This window comes from Aspergillus ambiguus (assembly GCF_047715705.1).
Source record: "Aspergillus ambiguus strain CBS 117.58 unplaced genomic scaffold BDV59scaffold_60, whole genome shotgun sequence".
Taxonomy (NCBI): domain Eukaryota; kingdom Fungi; phylum Ascomycota; class Eurotiomycetes; order Eurotiales; family Aspergillaceae; genus Aspergillus; species Aspergillus ambiguus.
The window spans coordinates 71,602-89,184 of NW_027395573.1; the positions used below are offsets into that span (position 1 = coordinate 71,602).

General features: G+C 45.4%; 6 protein-coding genes across 6 annotated transcripts; all 6 read right to left on the reverse strand.

Moving 5' to 3' along the window:
• Nucleotides 1-1,851: 1,851 nt before the first annotated feature.
• BDV59DRAFT_211432 (uncharacterized protein) lies at nt 1,852-4,566 on the reverse strand (the record flags this gene model as incomplete). Its single annotated transcript, XM_073695797.1, has 2 exons — nt 1,852-4,444; nt 4,498-4,566. The coding sequence occupies 2 exons, from the start codon at nt 4,564-4,566 to the stop codon at nt 2,549-2,551; spliced, it is 1,965 nt and encodes a 654-aa protein (XP_073543005.1). The 3' UTR covers nt 1,852-2,548.
• A 541-nt stretch (nt 4,567-5,107) lies between these two features.
• Nucleotides 5,108-6,102, reverse strand: BDV59DRAFT_188987 (uncharacterized protein). The gene has a single exon (XM_073691536.1). The coding sequence runs from the start codon at nt 5,705-5,707 to the stop codon at nt 5,327-5,329; it is 381 nt and encodes a 126-aa protein (XP_073543006.1). The 5' UTR covers nt 5,708-6,102; the 3' UTR covers nt 5,108-5,326.
• On the reverse strand, nt 6,099-7,661 carry BDV59DRAFT_188990 (uncharacterized protein). The gene is made up of 2 exons (XM_073691537.1): nt 7,160-7,661; nt 6,099-7,099 (listed from the first exon to the last, which is right to left on the reverse strand). The coding sequence occupies exons 1-2, from the start codon at nt 7,570-7,572 to the stop codon at nt 6,250-6,252; spliced, it is 1,263 nt and encodes a 420-aa protein (XP_073543007.1). The 5' UTR covers nt 7,573-7,661; the 3' UTR covers nt 6,099-6,249.
• A 4,929-nt stretch (nt 7,662-12,590) lies between these two features.
• BDV59DRAFT_188996 (uncharacterized protein) lies at nt 12,591-13,383 on the reverse strand. The gene has a single exon (XM_073691538.1). The coding sequence runs from the start codon at nt 13,183-13,185 to the stop codon at nt 12,871-12,873; it is 315 nt and encodes a 104-aa protein (XP_073543008.1). The 5' UTR covers nt 13,186-13,383; the 3' UTR covers nt 12,591-12,870.
• A 445-nt stretch (nt 13,384-13,828) lies between these two features.
• Nucleotides 13,829-14,714, reverse strand: BDV59DRAFT_147517 (uncharacterized protein). Its single transcript, XM_073687299.1, has 2 exons — nt 14,460-14,714; nt 13,829-14,405 (listed from the first exon to the last, which is right to left on the reverse strand). The coding sequence occupies exons 1-2, from the start codon at nt 14,681-14,683 to the stop codon at nt 14,006-14,008; spliced, it is 624 nt and encodes a 207-aa protein (XP_073543009.1). The 5' UTR covers nt 14,684-14,714; the 3' UTR covers nt 13,829-14,005.
• A 2,361-nt stretch (nt 14,715-17,075) lies between these two features.
• On the reverse strand, nt 17,076-17,578 carry BDV59DRAFT_147521 (uncharacterized protein). The gene is made up of 2 exons (XM_073687300.1): nt 17,547-17,578; nt 17,076-17,481 (listed from the first exon to the last, which is right to left on the reverse strand). Exon 2 carries the CDS (start codon nt 17,444-17,446, stop codon nt 17,201-17,203), a length of 246 nt encoding a protein of 81 aa, XP_073543010.1. The 5' UTR covers nt 17,447-17,481; nt 17,547-17,578; the 3' UTR covers nt 17,076-17,200.
• Nucleotides 17,579-17,583: the final 5 nt, after the last annotated feature.

Here is a 17,583-nt window from a genome sequence, read left to right on the forward strand (position 1 = left end):
TACTAGATTATGGTGGCGAGAAAAAGACGCGTTGAACGAAGAGAAGAGATTCTGGTTGAAAATCCGCGGTTCTGTGGTTGATTACGTTAACTATTTATTGATTGATTATATTTTGTAATCTTGCCCGTCTTTCTATAAGCTCAAGTTCTTTTTCCTCATTTTAAAGCTGTTTTGCTTCATTCTCAAGCTGTTTCTCTCGTAAATTCTCTTCTCTTTCCTTTAATTGCAACTCACGTTCCCGGAGCTCTAAACTTTGACGCTGCTACTTAAAATCTAAAATATTCTGTGAAGAAACTCGATGAAGACTCCGAGCAGAGGTGGATACTAAACTACTTGTTAAGTGGTTAGTAACTGCTTATTAAGTATTTGGTGGTTGAGGATAGAATTACCGGTTGCTACCTCGACCCCGAGGTTGTGATTGAGATCTTGGAACAAATCCACTCTCTGAATTAGAAGAAAACGATGATGGTGAACGGCGGCGTTTCCGTGATACGAAGTAGTTTAAGAGTAGTTAGTGAATAATTGAAAAGTAGTTCGTTATAATATATATATATTTACCTTCCCGAGCTATATGTCTTAGATAATTAATCTCCATATTTGCCGTCCGATATGAATAATGAACATTAAAATCAGTGCGATTGATATACTGGAGAATATCTTGTTTATCCAGCTTTGCAGAGCTATAAGTAAAGTTTAGTAACTACTGGGTAATTAGTTGTTAATCAGTTATTGAGTACTTACTTCTCAATTGCGGCTGTTAATGTCAATCGTCTTCCCGCTTCATTCGCCTTATGGTGAGACTGTTTAGCTACATTGGTATAGTTCCGGATAGAATCATATATATAGATAGGAATATTTGAGCAACTCTTATTAAGCCCAGCCTTGATGACTGAAGACTTCTTTAGGTCGCCCATGCTTGAACCTTTTCACTTTCATGCTCTAAGCAGTTGTTAATCAGTTGACGACCATCGATCAAGTACTTGACAAGTTCTTACCAATTAATAAGTCGCAGAGCTGGTCATAGTCGTCCTCTGACTTACAGTCAATTAAGCCAGCCATCCGACTCCATACACCGGAACCTTTATTTACACTCCCAACTGCTTCTGTAATTGTACGAAAGAAATGGACCCGACAGAAGAGAATAATTCCCTTTAATTGCCACAGTACTGGTCGATGCAGAGGGTCGATTTCATGGAGGTATTGACCAAGTCCTAAATAATTAATAAGTAGTTTCTAAGTATTTGGTAAGTGGTTAAATACCGGTATATTGCTTTATATCCATATCCACTACAATCCCGTAGATGCCGTTAGAATGGATAGAATTGAACTCAACAGCCTGGCCAGTAACTTATTGAATAAGAGTAAATACTCTTTTAAATAAACAGTAATAGCCTTCTGTGGTTTCCTGATCGGTAAAGACCCCGTAAGAGTGTGATAACTTTCTAGGAGTTAGTAAGTACTTGATAACTGCTAAACAAATACTTACTCTTGCCATGCGCTGGCAGGTAGGTTGCAAATACAACCTCATTTATTTCCTTCTGTCGAATGCGTTTGTAGGACATATCAACCTCAAAAGAAGTCAATGTATTGAGAAGCTTGATTTGTTCCTTAAAGCCACATAGAATCATGGTTCCATCAGGACCATAGTATTTCTCTTAAATGTAACTAGTTATTCCTAGAAGCAGTTAATAAGCAAAAGTTCAGGCACCTCGTTGTGACTGCCAAGACCTGTAAGGGGGCGCCCGATCTTTTCTAAGGTGCACATGACCTGTGTACTCGCATTGTATCCATTTATTAATGACTCTTGCTTACCTAGACTCCCGCGCGATGTTGACCTACGCTTCTCAAGGTATCTACATCCCCGAAGCTTGCCAGGCTCCCCGCGACTCACCTGCCACTGCCGGGGATTACACGGAAGCTTAGCTCTTTCGCAGTTATCAGACTACCGGTTTGTACCGTATTCTTCTATACTGCCCAGGAGGAGTCTCTCAATCGTCAATGGCTGACTAGTCACGCCAATAGCCTAGAGTCCATCATTTCCGCTCGACAACCGCATCTCAGTGATATTGCAGCCATCGCTTTAATCGTCATCTATTAGGTATAGCCATTATGGGATAGGTTTTTTTTTTTTTCGAGCGGTCATCTCGCTGCTTGGAATGTATTATCTGGCGCTTGAAAGAATTTTATATCTCCGTATTTATGCGGTCATCCCAACTCTATCCACAAGTACGAAGCCTGTCGCGAACCCGGCTGTAGGGTCCAGTGGAAAAAATGCACAGTACCTGGTGACTGCAACGGGCTATATTACAGGATCTGCAAGAGGTGCACTGCTCATCCAGCAGGCATGCCGAGTGACTGGATTTCGACCACCGATATTCCGCGTGAAGATTTGTAAATTTCCTGGTGTCGACTCTATCTTTATTTGGTGAGGAAAGGAGGAGCCGTTTTTGTCCTGTTCCCATGTTCCCATGTGTATGTCAAACAATAGTATCTTTTGCGCAGTGAAAACTACCTCTGGACTCTGCCGTGGAATATGGTATAACACGAGTCAACCAATGGAATTAAGCCATGACTCAAGTCGACTACCTGTGTCGTCAGCTGGGGCTTGCAAATCCTGATAACCAATTTCATCGGCATCTCCTCCAAACTCCTCGTCATCCCATATCTCCTTAAGCCAATCGTCTTGATAAATGCTCTCCGGGGGAAGACCCTCCCCACTGATAGAGAACCATCGAAATATTTCCAACGAAGCTTCCCGAGAAGCTCTTTGGTCCAAGTAGGTTCTCTCGAAAACTTTAGGCGCCTTGATATCAGATATGTTGAGAAGGAAGTCAGATGAAGTCAAAGCTGGTTGCTTTGAATACCCATGGTCATGATAGATAGTGCCATCTTCCAAGGACCAATTCCAATGGTCATATTGGTATTCATGTCGAGAGCACTGTAAGTGGGATTTGACGCGTAGAGCACAATCTTTTATGTGAGATGCGCCGCATGGTTCCCAAGGCGTGTTAGGCCTATACTGATAGCACGTATTGTCCTCCTCATTTGAAGGAAGATGCATCAGTCGCCAAACGTCTGCTCTTGAGATATATTCCTGGTCATCGCAGATATATGGACCGGACCCTGCAATATCCATAAAGCTTTGTGGGTAGCCAGTCCAGGGATAGGCGAGAGGATCAAGAGGCGGACGACCTCCCCCTACCCTACGAATGATTTCTGGTCCCAACCCGCTTGCAATCGCTCCAAACCAAAATGCGCTAAATCTAGGCTGACGGATAGAACCGATGTAAGCGAGGACTTCTGACTCGCGCACTTTTATATCAGAAGTCTCACCTAGGACCTCTTTGAGGACGGGATGTAACCATGGGCTCACAAGATTGCATGGTATGTCAGATTCCCAGAATGCCCCAGAGAACGTTGACATCATTACCTCAGGGCTGCAGCTTAGAGTCATGTAGTAGGGTAGGTCTTCCTCTAGGCTCGTCCATAGAGACGGGATGATCTCGACAGGGGCGTTAAGTGTCCTAGCACCAGTCGCTTTCGGAAGAGGTATTTTGCCAACTGAGCGATAATACTGGTGTGTCGGGATTGTCAAGGCCATCGCAAGGGCGATGGGGACTTGGCTGTACAGTCCATGCAATCGCGCAAACTCAGTAAGAGCATCAAACGCTCTTCTTGAGGATAAGGGTGATGGAGCGGAAGAGGACGAGAGCCCCTTGTGTTTGATAGAAAAGCACATATCATCTGTGCGAGAGATCGACCATGGTGCCAAAAATTCCCGTTTGGGGGTTCGTCTCACTACAGCTTTCCATCCTCCTTTTTGTGCAAGTACTGCGGTCCACCATCCAACCACGTTCTCATCTGCCTCGCCAACATTAACAACAAATGTTTGATGGTGACAGGGCACGCTGTCGTTACTGTCTCCGGTCTTGCAAGAAGTGTATCGCATAGAGGCGCCATCTCCTTGTATTTCAATAAGCCGTGCAGATAGTATGTAACACCAGCCCATTGCAAGGATGCCTAAGTAATTGGGACCGATGGCATTCTCTTCCTTACTGCCACTCCAAAAACTGAATATGTTCTCATTGAAACCCAACTGTATAGGGGTGCCAGTGCCTACTTGTAGCAAGGCGGAACGTGTGATCTCCTGTTCGAGTCTGTCGCAAACCGGATACGCTGGCAGTTTCCAAGTTGCAGAAGCTTCTAAACAAAGACCGGGAGTTGGAGAAGTTCCAAAAGGGCGAACGTGAAATTTTTTTGAGCGGAGTTGTAGTCTGGGGATTTTGTGAAGAGCATGACAAGGGTTTGTGAACTCTGGTATTAAGCCAGAACCCCGAAGCCCGTAAGCTAGAGATGCGAGCTGGTACCAGTATTTCCGACTGTTTTCCAGGGCATCTTCGAGTTGTTGATCCTCAAGCTGGAGGACATTATTATCTCGAACGATCTAGTAGCTATGGGTTAGCATTTTCGGCCTCTGGCAGATGAGTTTTCACTCACCGACGAGAGCTGAGGCGGCCGCAGGGGTTTTTTGCTGTTTCCTTTAGCCGGCACATGCAGTGAAGACATTTTAGAGAAGAAGGGAGGGTCTGGTTGTCGTTGTAAGCTGGTCATGATCCAACTGTTTTGGGTGATTGCTGTGTTTTGGGTGGGGGCCCTGAGACAGGAATCCTCTAGCCGTATCGGGTCCGTTGATGACAGCCAATGATAACTTATCTCTACCTATGGTCCCACATACTGCCAGTTTTGGTTAGCGCACACCTCAGTCATGACACCTTGCGACGTCGTTCGGTTTCTGCGTTTAGTCAGTGATCTCAAGAGACTGGAATATTGGAGCACCAAATTGGGAAAGTATACAGAATGAGAGTCCTTGTAGCTCTATAATTTGATTTATCAGCTCTGGACTCAGAATATTCCTTTTTTTTTTTTGCTGTAGGAAACCACGAAGCAATTTTTATGCATTACATACATCGGGGCTCTAGTTTTGTCGGTCGCATGGTTGTCGGTGAGAATGTACAGTTGGGAATACATGACTTAATTTCTTTTATTATTGGTACTACAGTCTTGAACGCAGATAAAGCAGTAAATCTCCGTACCACGATAAGAGATAGGTGAAGTATATTGTCTACCAAGGGGTATCGAAACTTGGTTGAGCCGAGCCAGTTATACAAACGTATATATAACAATTAGAGCACTAAAGACTTCATACAACATCGCGCCAAGTTATTTAGTATACTAGGACCACCACAGATACATAGTAATAAAAAATTCCAAGGCAAAGTTGGTCTTCCATTCTCTCACGGGAGAGTTCCACGGACCATCCGACTTATTATGCTCTGTCAGATGTGCCTGAGGAAGACTCGGGGGTCAGCTTAAAGCCTCGTCCGTAACGGTCCCTGAACTCCGAAGGCAGGTTTTTTCTTGTTTCACTTTCAGAAACACATGACGGCGCATCCTTTGGGGTTGTCTGATCCTCGCTTGCAACATGTCGGATATTGATACTTGTCATATCCCGTGAGAGCTGCTGGACAGAGGTATCGCTGATATGGCCTCCAACTTGCCTAGTCCTCCACACAAGTCCTCTGTTTTTACCATGAATTGTTTTTCCATCCGTCGAGACCATAAACTGTATAGCATCACCGGTCGCGTAGTTTTCAATAGTGCTGATATTCTCCCTTAGGCGGTCATCTGCTTTTGAGCAGATATCCATGCACTGGCGCGCTGTATCATAATCCGCGTTGGTTGACGTCGTAGATGGTGCGACAGGATAGGTAAAGGGAAAGAACCGTGCTGATGAGTCGAGGAGGGGACAGCGATTTAATAACTCGGACTATAGATTGTTCCAAAAGTTGCGGTCCCAGTCAAACACATCATATAAGCGCTCATGCAGTGTGATAAGTCCGGCGAGAAATTGATGTCATGAGGTGTATTCCCATTCGAGGGAAGGCAGGGTTGGCGGAGAGCTGACCGCCGAAGAGGGAATGCTAGGAGGCGATTGGATGATATTCTCACGTGATATTTCCTTTGCACAGGACCATAGGTTGTCGGACACGTGACTCGTAGTCATTCGATATTTCCTTTCCCTGCGGCGCTGTCAAATGGAGACTTATTAAATACATAATTCTTTTATCATCAATTAAACTTAGACGCCATTGCCTTGGACAGGTCATATGTTCTATTAAGAGGAAGTTGACAATTCTCAGCTGGTAAGTCTAAACTCCGTGGGAGGCCCAATCAATTCCATGGTCCATGTCAACGATTGCTCTTGAAAGGGGCCGCCATTCTCTCAGATTTGCCAAAATGAAGGTTATATCCAGTACCGTATCTATCCCGGAAGTCATCTTGTTGTTTCTGCTTCTCAGATTCGCTCTCTTCGGCTCGCTGGCGGTGGTCACTGGAAAGCTTTTGAATCGTGTCATCTGACATCTGTCCTAGCCACTGCACTGATCTTGACCCAGTCACGATGCGTTTGGCTGATATCAGATCACCAATTGTTGATACAACTAATTGATGTGAATAATCAGCGGATGCGACATCCTCGAATATGTTTGGACGCGCTCCTTCTGCAAGGCTGGATGCGTCTGTACATATATCAAGACATCTCATGATACTGTCCCTTTCTTCCCTCATGTTATCCAAGCTGATATTAACTTCACATGTGTCTTCTGACGTTCGCCCTGCAAAGGCACGCAACTTCTCGTCGAGCTCAGCTAAACGGGTCTTAAGAGTTGTTGAGTTCTCAGAGAGCCTAGATCGAAAATCAACAAGCATGGCTTTTGTGGCCATCTCCGCATTACGAGGAATAGTGTCTCTTTTTGCCGATATATTTCCACCGTCGTATCGGTCTTGTGAAAGACCTTCCTGGGAACGTTTGATAAAATCAGAGACCTGCGTACATATGCGGAGACATTGTTCTGTGCTCTCTTTTTCTTCTCGTGTATCCTTTAGATCAGCTGTGTCTCTGTCACGGTTGGCTCCTCGCTGAAGCAACGATTCGAGCCTTTCATCTATATTTGCCAAATGCTCTCGGAGATCAGATTTTGCCTCCTCAATCATCCGCTTATATTCTTCTAACACGCCAGTAGTAACAGCAACCTGGCGACTAGATTTATGGTTAAGCCCCGTTAATACTTATAAATTCTGTGAGACATAGTGAACTTACAAAGTTGCACCACCAAGAGCAATGCCTATCGTAGCCTTATAGCCAGCTAGCGTGGCTCTCAGATCCGTAATATCTCCACCACGATACTGCAATTTGGCCCAATCACGGAAACTCCTTGTTTCTCCATCAGAATGGGTTGTGCAGTTGTTGATTGTTTCTTCAAACTCATTACATATCTTTCCACATCGCAAAAGAGGTAGCTTCAATGCGGCGAACTCGGCTTCATTCTGATCCGCTACCTCCCGCAGGTTGTGTAGGACTTGGATAAGTGACTCCAGATCACTCCTGAGCTCACGGATCGTTCGCTTGACGGACTTGAAGCTTTCAACAGTCTGGTAGAGTGATTTGCTTGCCTGAAAAGCAAACCCGGCCAGCGTAATCAAGCTGGAACTAACCGAAAGCGCTTCTGCCATAATATTGGCCAACAACCATAACACAAGGACATTCTATACAATGTAGTGTTGCGAATGAATTAGTTTAACTGCTGTGAATGAAAGAGCGGCGAAATGTTGCGTACGCAACAAGCGTCAAGCCTGGGTGGTATGTAGGACGTCACGCGCAATGGGGAAATGCGGGGTCGCGAGTTGCTGGCATCGCGGTCCACCATTTTCAGCTGGTCGGCAGTGCGAGCTGAAATGGCTGTCGGCAGGAATGTCGAATTTTCTTGTATTATTCTTCCCTCAATTCCGTACTCAATGATGCTTAGCCCAAGAAATAAGGTGCTATAGCAACGGATCCCCTCACAACTATCGAACTGGTGTCCAACACAGTGGCTTTTATTGACTTCAGTACTAAACTGATCCATTCCGCAGAGGCGATCTATGACTCCGTGTCCGGAGCCACAGCAGATAATCTCCATCAGGAGACAATTGCTCAAGAAATGAGGTCGTTTTCCACGAAACTTCTTCCGCCTCAAGGTAAATGTCCCTGTGATGACGAGGCCAGCCTATACCAACTTGCCACCGGGTGTCACCTCCTCGCCGACCAAATAATTCGCATTGTCGGAAAGGTGCGACCGGAAAACGCAAATTCAAGATTGAATTGTGTCTAGGGAGCACTCAAAAGTCGAATCCATGAAAAGGAAAAATGCGAGTTGCAGACTCAACTGGACAATTGTCGCAGCTATCTTGTGGTAAGAACTACAAGGAGAATTGAAGGGTATGCCAAGTGTTCGTTAGCCTCGCTGAACACTCAAATGGCAATATCAGGTTGAAGACTGCCACTAATCTGAAGTTTCTCCTGACGAATCGACCTTACGATCAAATCGGGCGCTGTTTTCACTCACTTGGTATCAAGGGGCTACCTATTATCCATTTATATCCTTAAATCGGTTAACTATAGTAGAAAGATATATGCTAAGGTGTGTACATGTAATTTAAAATACTTCGTGGATAGGTGTCCGAACCTTGCGAACCTGTTTAATAGTCGCACATCGATATTTCGGTCAGCCGTTAACTTTTGCCGAAAGGAAGGTTCCAAACGCAAAAACTGACATCGAAATGATGAATACTCTGCAGGTTATCTAGTAATTTGATTCTCTCTAAGCTACATTTATATATATATAAATTTATTGAAGCATTCGCCTTCGATCAACTTAGCGAACTTTTTTTGAAGGCTCTCCCCCAAGATCTGCGATCCATTTTCTCTTCTGAGAGACACAGTTCCTCCGAGGTTCTTCAATAGAGTGCACGTTGAAGAAATGGCGTCGCAGGCCCAGCGCCCCATAATATGATCTTTTCTCACAGTAAGGATGGGGACACTGAAGAGGCTCGTCTTCTTCCTTTCCGCTAAGGTGCTTCTCGTTGATATGGTTGATTAGTGTAGACTTGACCCGCCACTGTTTGAATCGCTCCTGGGGTCCTCTCTCAGAGTCACCCAAGCAATAGGGGCAGAGCCCTGGGTATACCAATGTATGGCGAAATGTCAAAAGACCGCATCGCGGCTGTAGATGATCTAGATGAAAGCGACAATGCTTGTCCCAATCATCCTCTGTATGGAACCACTCGCAGCAGATATAGCACCACTCGAGGAAGTTCCGCTGCACTCGTCGATGGGCTCGCTTTCCATTCTTATACAGCTGTTGGTAGGGTGCCGCATTCATTGACTTTCTCCGACACTGTAAGATATGTTTGGAACGCTCTTGTTTGTGAAGACTGTGTTGGTTAGCTTATGTGCAAACAGTGAAGACAGAGGTGACAAACCTAGCCATCTCCATCGAGCACACTGGGCACTTTCCGTCAATTGGCTCCTCACCCGGGTAGTAAGCAACCTTGTCCTTTGAAGTACAGATGCTCACCATATCGCGTAAACATTGTCTTCCTGTTTCACTGTGCAGCGAGGCTTTGGTGAAAAGATTCTCTCGCAAGCGCTCTCTTCCAGACATATACTTGCAGTAAATGTCCAACAAACATGTGGGATCCCTTTCTTCGAAATTGCTCCCGATAATGTACTCATCGTAGCAAGATCTCCACCAGTTCTTGATAAACTCTGCCTTTTTGTGACGACGTATCTTGGCAGCTCTCGTGTATAGCCTTGCTCTTTCGCTCACAAGACCTTTGTTTTGATAGGGCTTCGAGGATATTCGCTGAGTGAGTTGGCTAATCTGCTGGTAGATGGCTTTCATTTCATCCGTATTTTCGACTTCGGCAACGGCAGCAGCATCAAGTTTTTGGGGGACATTAGGGTCCCGGTGGTGAGACATACTCTCTTCCATGTCTAGGCAATCGTAATCAGGCTCGATATTCCAGAAGCAAGATTGTATATCAACTCGTTTGAACCTCGACTGATATTTCAGGAAGGTATCAGGATTCTGATGGTCAAGTGCTTGACTGCGTGTTGCCTCTGATGCTTTGGCTATAAAGGTATAAGTAGGCAGTCGGTTATAGCTTGTGGAGAGAATTCAGGATGATTGGGGAAACTCACGGTCAATTGCGTTTGCAACTCCACCTCTGATCCCATGGATACGCAGCACATCCTGGAAATACGCTCGCTGTGCTAGCGAAGTGAAGTGATGTCGTATGGAAGAGAATGTTAACGCGGAGGTATCATGGGGCCCTTCTGAGCGTACCATACGGAAAACTGGGAGGTCTAACGCTTCTTGCCTCCATAAGAGGGTCCAAGATTCCCGCCCTTTGGGGGGCGTTTTATCCAGCAATTCGTCAGAAGTGTTGATCCCCTTAAACGCCCCGTCGGCGATTCCGGAGACTATAACATAGAATATGAAATTTCTGCCAAGAATCTCCTGCTCAGGGATCCAATTCTTCGGGCTTTACGCCGGTTACTACATGTCATAGATAAGAGAACATATAAACGATACTTACATATTTGCTTCGTCGTCATAGCGATGACCTTTAAGAAATTTTGGGTCGATAGTAACCCAATATTTGATGTTCATGTCCGAGTCCCATTTCAGATTAAACGAAAGATGCTTGATAGAACTTCAGTTCCCTCCTATAAGATACAATATAATTTAAGAACATACCCTGTAGTAGAGACACTCATTTGTCCCGCGGTAAGAACTTGATTCGACAACAGCACCTGCTCTGGAACCCGAATTCGAGAATAGACAGAGTGCAAACGCGTCTTGAAACCTAGCACGTTCATGGATATAATCATGGTCATCCTCCTCGAAAAGGTGTCTGAGGAGGATGTCTAGATCTCTTTTTGTAACTGGGAACTTGTCTCGATGCTTCGTTTTCAGGCCATACTTTGGTGTAAGCACGACCTTGATGTGCTAGAATAGATATTAGTCCAACTTTTGACATGAAATAAAGAGCTTTGGCGCACATTGTACACATCATCTTTTACATGGTTCGGAAGTTCTCTTTCAGTTTCCCTTTCCCATTCGGCGATAAAGCAGGAAAGATTTTGACACACCGTGTACTGGGACGGCAAGTCCCTTTTGCGAAGGACAATAAAGCTTTCACAGAAAAGCTTCAGTATCTGATTAGGAGGATCGGGCTCTTGCTTAGCAAAATATTTGTTTACTGGCTCGTTTCTAGAAAGCATCCATCTGGAGGAGATTAGTCTCTATTGCAAATACGATAGGGTCGATATATTACATTTTCCAGTTGTTCACAGCTCGATCGTATCTTTCATCAGTAACTGGAGCTCGTTTCTTGCGGCATATTTCGTTTGGCTTGCCCTTTTGTTCCTCCTGGTAAGCAAGAGTAAAGCCCCGTTCTTCGCCAAGTCTACGAAGCTCTTCTATTTGTCTTTTTCTTTCTTCGGTTAAGAACATGTTGTCACGTGGTTTTATGGTCATATGAGGGGCGGGCGAAATTATTGGCTGATATTAGGTCACGTGGAAGATTCAATAAGCAAAGCTGTGTCGCTTTGAACTCGTCATCAAGTTCAGTGGTTTTGAGGTTCAAGAAGACGTGAGAGGAAGCTCGTGATGGTCAGGAGATGAAAGAGCCCTGGAACTATTTATGTCTCTGAAAGGTCCTCTCAATCTCAACTCACCCACTCACTCACCCTCCCTCACCCACTTGCTCACCCCGCTCACCCTGGTTGTGAGCAGCATCACCCAGATCACCTGCACTCACCCTGTGGTTTAGCGTCCATCACCCACAAAGCGGCAAGCACCCAAGGGCTCAGGTATCGTTTGACCGCGTTCATAATACTGGCTTACATGCAGTCAGTAGTCGGGTGGGTGCATCTAAAGGGTGTGATCTGGTGCGCAATCTTGGCGCTCGCCAGTGCACTATAAACAGGTGCGATTTTATATAAACACTCACACCCCTAGTGTAATATTTCTTTCGTGGTGCTAAGAGACCCATCTAACGAAAAATCTATGCGATTCTATTTGCCTTTCGTCCCTCCTTGTAAAACAGTCCAGCACCTTAGCGTATGCACCTCGCCACTGTCCAGAGTAGGCAACAAGAATACCAGCGTCTACCAATAAGGAGATGTAGATCCTCCATTAACTAGTAGCGTTTTTATTAAAACTCGTGATTCAGACCAGTATAAGCAGACCTAATTAATTTAATAAGCAGCTTCGTTCATAAGACAAGAGATCTATTACATCTATATACCGAGCCTTGCATCATGAAGATCGCATCGTTACTTAAAACCACCGATTATTATAATACGGACTTATCCTTAAATTCTCGGAGTACAGCACCAAGTACCGCAGTAGACGATCAGATACGGGACTACAGAACTCCCAATTGTAGGGTTTACCAGGCGCTAATAGAGACTATGTCTCGCCAGTGTCCGCTACAGCCACTTTTATTAGTTAAACCTAGCCGGAGAATAAACCCTAATGATAAGTAACTGCGGGGTATTTATTCCATAATAGGAATACGGAAACGTATGGAATGGAGAGTAATGTGTTGAGGGTCTATCAAAACATATCGGTATGATAAAGACTTCATAGTTATGAAAATTACCACTCGGGCAAAAGAACAGCTGTATATATACAGGAAGGCCTGATGTTATCTTGCATTTCGTTATCCTCATCCTGTACATGATTACCCCTCACCAACAATCAGAATCTTCATATACAGCAATATATGACACAATATAGCCCTATATAAAACATACATCTATCTATCGCCATCCATTCATCCCCGATCCAACCCCACTAACCCCTCTTTCCCAACCACCTTTTCGATAGACCACAATCAGGCATATAGGCAAATCCTCATACAACAACAGCCCCATAATCGACGATAGGTCACAGCGGCCCGAGCACGGGTTATTCTCATCTAGGGGGTCCAGCTTACGCGGGGTATACTTCTTACCCACAATCTCAAGCTGGAAGCCGCATTCGAAGAACTCTGGACCTTCATTGATGAAAGTAAGGTCCGTACCGCATTGGTCGATCGCAAAGTTGGTGTTGGGCGCACATAAGAGCGTGAGAGCGATAAGAAACGCATATCGACAAGGTCAGCGTCTTTTCTGAGAACCCCTCCAGTTGAGGGGTAGCCGTAGATCACGCACCCCCAAGTGTCGAAGACGGTCCGTTCAGTCGTCGATAAAGGAGGGTTTGTAGGGCATGAGCCGTCCGGTCGGTCGTCCATTACTGTTCATCGACGGAAAATAGGGAAACGATCCACGTTGATGGGAAGTAAGCGGTTAATTGTTCGTTGGCAGAGAGTCAATAGATAGGTAGACATGATGGTGACGAGCATGCCCCTAAAGTCCATGCTTCACTAAGGCCATAAACAGGAGAAGATCCATGTTGGGTATCACTTGATTCGACCTCAGAAGCTCATGAGTGCGCTCTTAGGGTCAGGCAGATTACTGTCTCAATATGTAGGAATTGGGAGCAGCTCCCTTCGACTGATTGGGCAGGAACATTGACAATACAAGTACAATCATATAAGATGGCCCACTGCAATTTCCTATGTACGGCCATATACCGCTAACCTTTCCAGCGCTAGCTTGAAGTAGTTTGTGTATGGTATGGTCAGAATATCGCGACATTGCGGCAGGTCATCTATGAAACTCGAAGCCAGGGACTGTATTGTTCTGCCTAGGTCTACCTACCTACCACTAAACGATGTCTCAGCGTCATCGTAGGTATGGGGCCCGCTATACGCACTGGCCTCCGCTAGCTGCCTTGAGTCCAAAGTAGGACCCCTGCTCAACTTCCCGAAAAGGATTAGTGGGGCTGCCTCACTGGTACCAAGATGGGAAAGGGAAAACAAAAAGACTCCCAAGGAGAGAAGAGAAGAGGCGAAGACCCCAGAGATCAAGAAGATAGCCCAAGTACCAGATAGACAGCTTAGAGGCCACCGACACAGGGCAGAGGACTAAAAGACCCAGTTGTGAAATGCCTATGTATAATTTAGACGATAAGAGAATTAAGCTTGCAGATTATTCCAAGTACCCTACTTCTCAAAGCCCCCCATGTAACCATTGTGTCAACGACATGGAAAATAGACAAGAATTGTCTTTATCTCCGAGCCTGGCGTTGACTTTAAAAGTCCACATACCGCTCTTCAAAAACATTGCAGGAATCTGGAAATCTAGCAATATGTCGCTGCGGCCGCCACTAGAGAGGTAATTAATCGGAGTGCCATTGGAATCGCGAATGACGAAATGGGCTGCATCGTTAATGGAAATAGTTTTCAGAGGCATTGTAAGGGATCTTGGTTCCATGTAGCTACCATCAGGGTAGACAACAGAGCCGCTCACAGTGAGGGTCGCATTAACAAGGCCCTCATCAAGAAGTGCTAGTTCCTTCTTTTTAGATTCAGGTAGATAGCCGCGTAGGTAGACGAAGAAGACGCGGTCGCTTTAGAATGTTAAAACGTTATTATTGAACTGCATTTTAAGGAGAGGATCTTACGCTATAATAGGCGTGGGGGCAATCTCGAGGAACTCGATGTTCAATATCTGGTCTTCCTTTGCTACGGTGTCGTATATGGCATCGTTGTGACCGGGGACCTTGTCTTGTTTGACCATAATGTCCTCACCGATGAGAGGCTTTTGCTGTACGGGTTTGGCGATGTTAACAACAGCTAGTGCGGCGACACAAAAAGATAGCCAGTGCGGGATATTCGACTTCATCATCTACCGGTAGTGTAGATAGGATTAAAGATGGTTTTTGATGTGAGAATAGGAAAGTAATTGGGCAGCGGTGGACAAGTGCTGGTTTGATGTCAGGTGACTGCTCACTATGCTCCTAAAGTAGGTTAAGTAGTTTAACCTGGGGTTCCCAAGGCATTAGGAACTGCACGGGCCTACGCCTGGTGTGAGGTCGCTTAGCTAGATTATGACACCGCCCACAGTATCCATTTGATAAGTGAATCCAGTCTATCATGCATAGCCCTCCGGTCGAGGAAGCGAGTATTGATCTTTACAAATAACGAGATTTCTAACCGAATTCGCTCATGTTCCCGCGCGGCGCGACGCGGACCACACACCCTAGCCATCCGGATAGCGCGACAAGGCTCGTCCAAAGATTGTGCAGCGGAACTAGGCAAGAATACCCGGCAATCCCAATTCGAAGGCAAATTCACAGCGTTCGCTTATGTCGGGGAAAGCGGAAAATGAGTAATTAATTGTATTGTCTGGCAAACGATTGGGATGTAAAGAACTGTGTAAGGATCAAGATTATTGTATTTTTGCCCTTAGAATTAGAGCGAGTTAAAAATACCATGTATACCTCAACGTCACGACGGGTCTTGGTGAAGCTCTAGGTAGGTGTCCAGAAATTGGTACACTTAACTCTTTCTCTCACGTAAAAATACGTACATAATGGTTGTAGCCTTCATATTTCCACCTTAGTAGGGTTCCAAACTATAGCCCACTAGGCTGGCTATGGATTCGGATATTGGACTAGTGGTTGCAAATTTCTGCTAAGGGGTCCAGGTTGAGTACAATAAATAGTAACCAGCATCGCCTTGTCTCCAAAGCTGCCACTCACGACTTCTTTGCATTTGCGGCTATTCAATAGCACCATGCACCTGAAGTATCTCTACCTTGCAATTTCTTCGCCGTCCCAGGCCTGGCCGATGACATCAACTTTTCTGCCGCTGCCCAGTCCATATCTGCTGCACTGGCCGATCCCACGTTTGTGCCTTATACAAAGCCCAACCGGAAAATTGAAGAGTTCATCGCCCTCAGTGATACATATACCACATGTACAGGCTGCAATGGTAACGATGAAAGAAACGGGGGTAGGGGATGCCTTTCGTGGGAAGCGAGCCTATCCCATGCAAATGTCTCAGGACGAGGACAATTGGGCTTTGTCAACAACGGAGACGAGACTCTCTCTCGTTTCAGCTTTCACGCCTATACTAACAACACATCATAAGAGCTGATTGTCGAGCAATTGCAGCAGGGAGCTTATGAAGATAAGCCGGATCTACCACGCGGCCAGCCACGTGGCAAACTGCAGAACTCGTAGCCGCTATAATCCGCACATGCCATTCATCCTCTTCTTCGACGACAGAAAACAACCCATACTTTACTGCCGTATACATGCTTCTTCCACTCTTATGATGCTCACCAGAAGAGCTATCCAGGGCCAGCGTTCTCGCATTTACAAGCCAGATGATTCCAGATGTTATAAAACTCCTACTTGAAAAGACCCGATAGCATTGTTATCATGTCGCGCGACAAGTGATTTGGTGGACTGGACAACGTGCGACATAGAGCTCCAGGCGATCAGTCTATATCTCTGAAGACATCATCGAAATTTAGAGGGGATTCATGATATGATACCATGGAGCAATGTCTATGCAATGTCATGCTAACTTGGCTTAATTTGTGTTGTTGGTATCGTGGGCTTGCCTCACGGGACAAAGAGTAGGGTTGGTATGACGATATATTTAGACTTTTGGGCCTTTTTGAATAAGGGAATTTCAACATGTGCCTATTTTCCATTGGCTTGTCATGTTTCGCGTCCTAGGTTATTCTTTATTCCGTCACTCCAAAAAACGTTACGAACGTGTTGAAAACATTAAAATAGTCAAAAATAAAAACATACAACAGCAGGGATTCGCTAGTGGGTAGGATATTGAGTCTGTGTACATCCCCATAATATGGAGGATGCAGGAGACGATGAGACCTGAGACGAGGGTGAATTCGGCCTATCTGCAGATCCTCTTGAGGAAGAACGACTACATACAGTAGGCTTGCGTGGTGGCCCGCACCGTCGACATAAGATATTGTAGCATTGAGCCTTTAGCCCACAGTTTTCTCAACACACTCCGTCCCCTCCTCGTTCACGTTTTCGCACTGGTAGTCCTTTTGACTATTAAATGCGGTCAGCCTTCGTGGCCCACTTGCTAATCAGTCACTGGCCTAGAAGACGGATGAGCCGCCGTTGGACCTGATGTCCATCATATTGCTCGGTTATGACTCTTCATTTTCTCTAGAGAGCTAGATTATGTAACTGCTCCAGTCCCATCCGCTTGACCTGTCTCGGATAGAGGAGATATCTGACTTAGCAATACGTCTCCATCATCTGTCAAAATAAGTAACGAGTAGAATAGAATAAACCTTCATAGGCTGACCCGCTGTAGATTTTCTCAGCACTGCTGACCTTCATCGCCGTTGCCTCAGATTCCCCCACAGATGTATTTATGCCCCTCTAAACCTCTTATAAAAGAATTGCCCCATCAGAGTGATCGAACCTATCAACATGAACCGGAGAAAAAAGTAATGATAAGTCTCGCCGGGTTTCCGCTCCCCCAGTGTAAAATTCATAAGATTAAGGGCAATGTAGCAAGAGATGGCATAAACTTCACCCCCCTCCACTCTGCGTCGAGTCGTGCTCATCTGAACAGTGTGAGAAGAGTTGGGGCGTTCCGGGTCTTCGGTCTTCATGTTGGTGTACGGACTGATGCAACACCGGGTAGAATCTAAACCAGAAAAAACGGCGATGTTAACCAGATATGTGGCATCTTGAAAGACAGGTATATCTTACTCTACTCTCAAATATGTAAGCTAGCATTGATGGTGGA

Coding starts and splice junctions, on each gene's coding strand:
- BDV59DRAFT_188987 (XM_073691536.1), bottom strand. CDS start 5,707: ATGGATATCTGCTCAAAAGCAGATGACCGCCTAAGGGAGAATATCAGC.
- BDV59DRAFT_147521 (XM_073687300.1), bottom strand. CDS start 17,446: ATGAAGACCGAAGACCCGGAACGCCCCAACTCTTCTCACACTGTTCAG.
- BDV59DRAFT_188990 (XM_073691537.1), bottom strand. CDS start 7,572: ATGGCAGAAGCGCTTTCGGTTAGTTCCAGCTTGATTACGCTGGCCGGG. Junction 7,100..7,159: donor GCTCTTGGTGGTGCAACTTT/GTAAGTTCACTA, acceptor CCATAAATCTAG/TCGCCAGGTTGCTGTTACTA.
- BDV59DRAFT_188996 (XM_073691538.1), bottom strand. CDS start 13,185: ATGGACGACCGACCGGACGGCTCATGCCCTACAAACCCTCCTTTATCG.
- BDV59DRAFT_147517 (XM_073687299.1), bottom strand. CDS start 14,683: ATGATGAAGTCGAATATCCCGCACTGGCTATCTTTTTGTGTCGCCGCA. Junction 14,406..14,459: donor GCCCCCACGCCTATTATAGC/GTAAGATCCTCT, acceptor AACATTCTAAAG/CGACCGCGTCTTCTTCGTCT.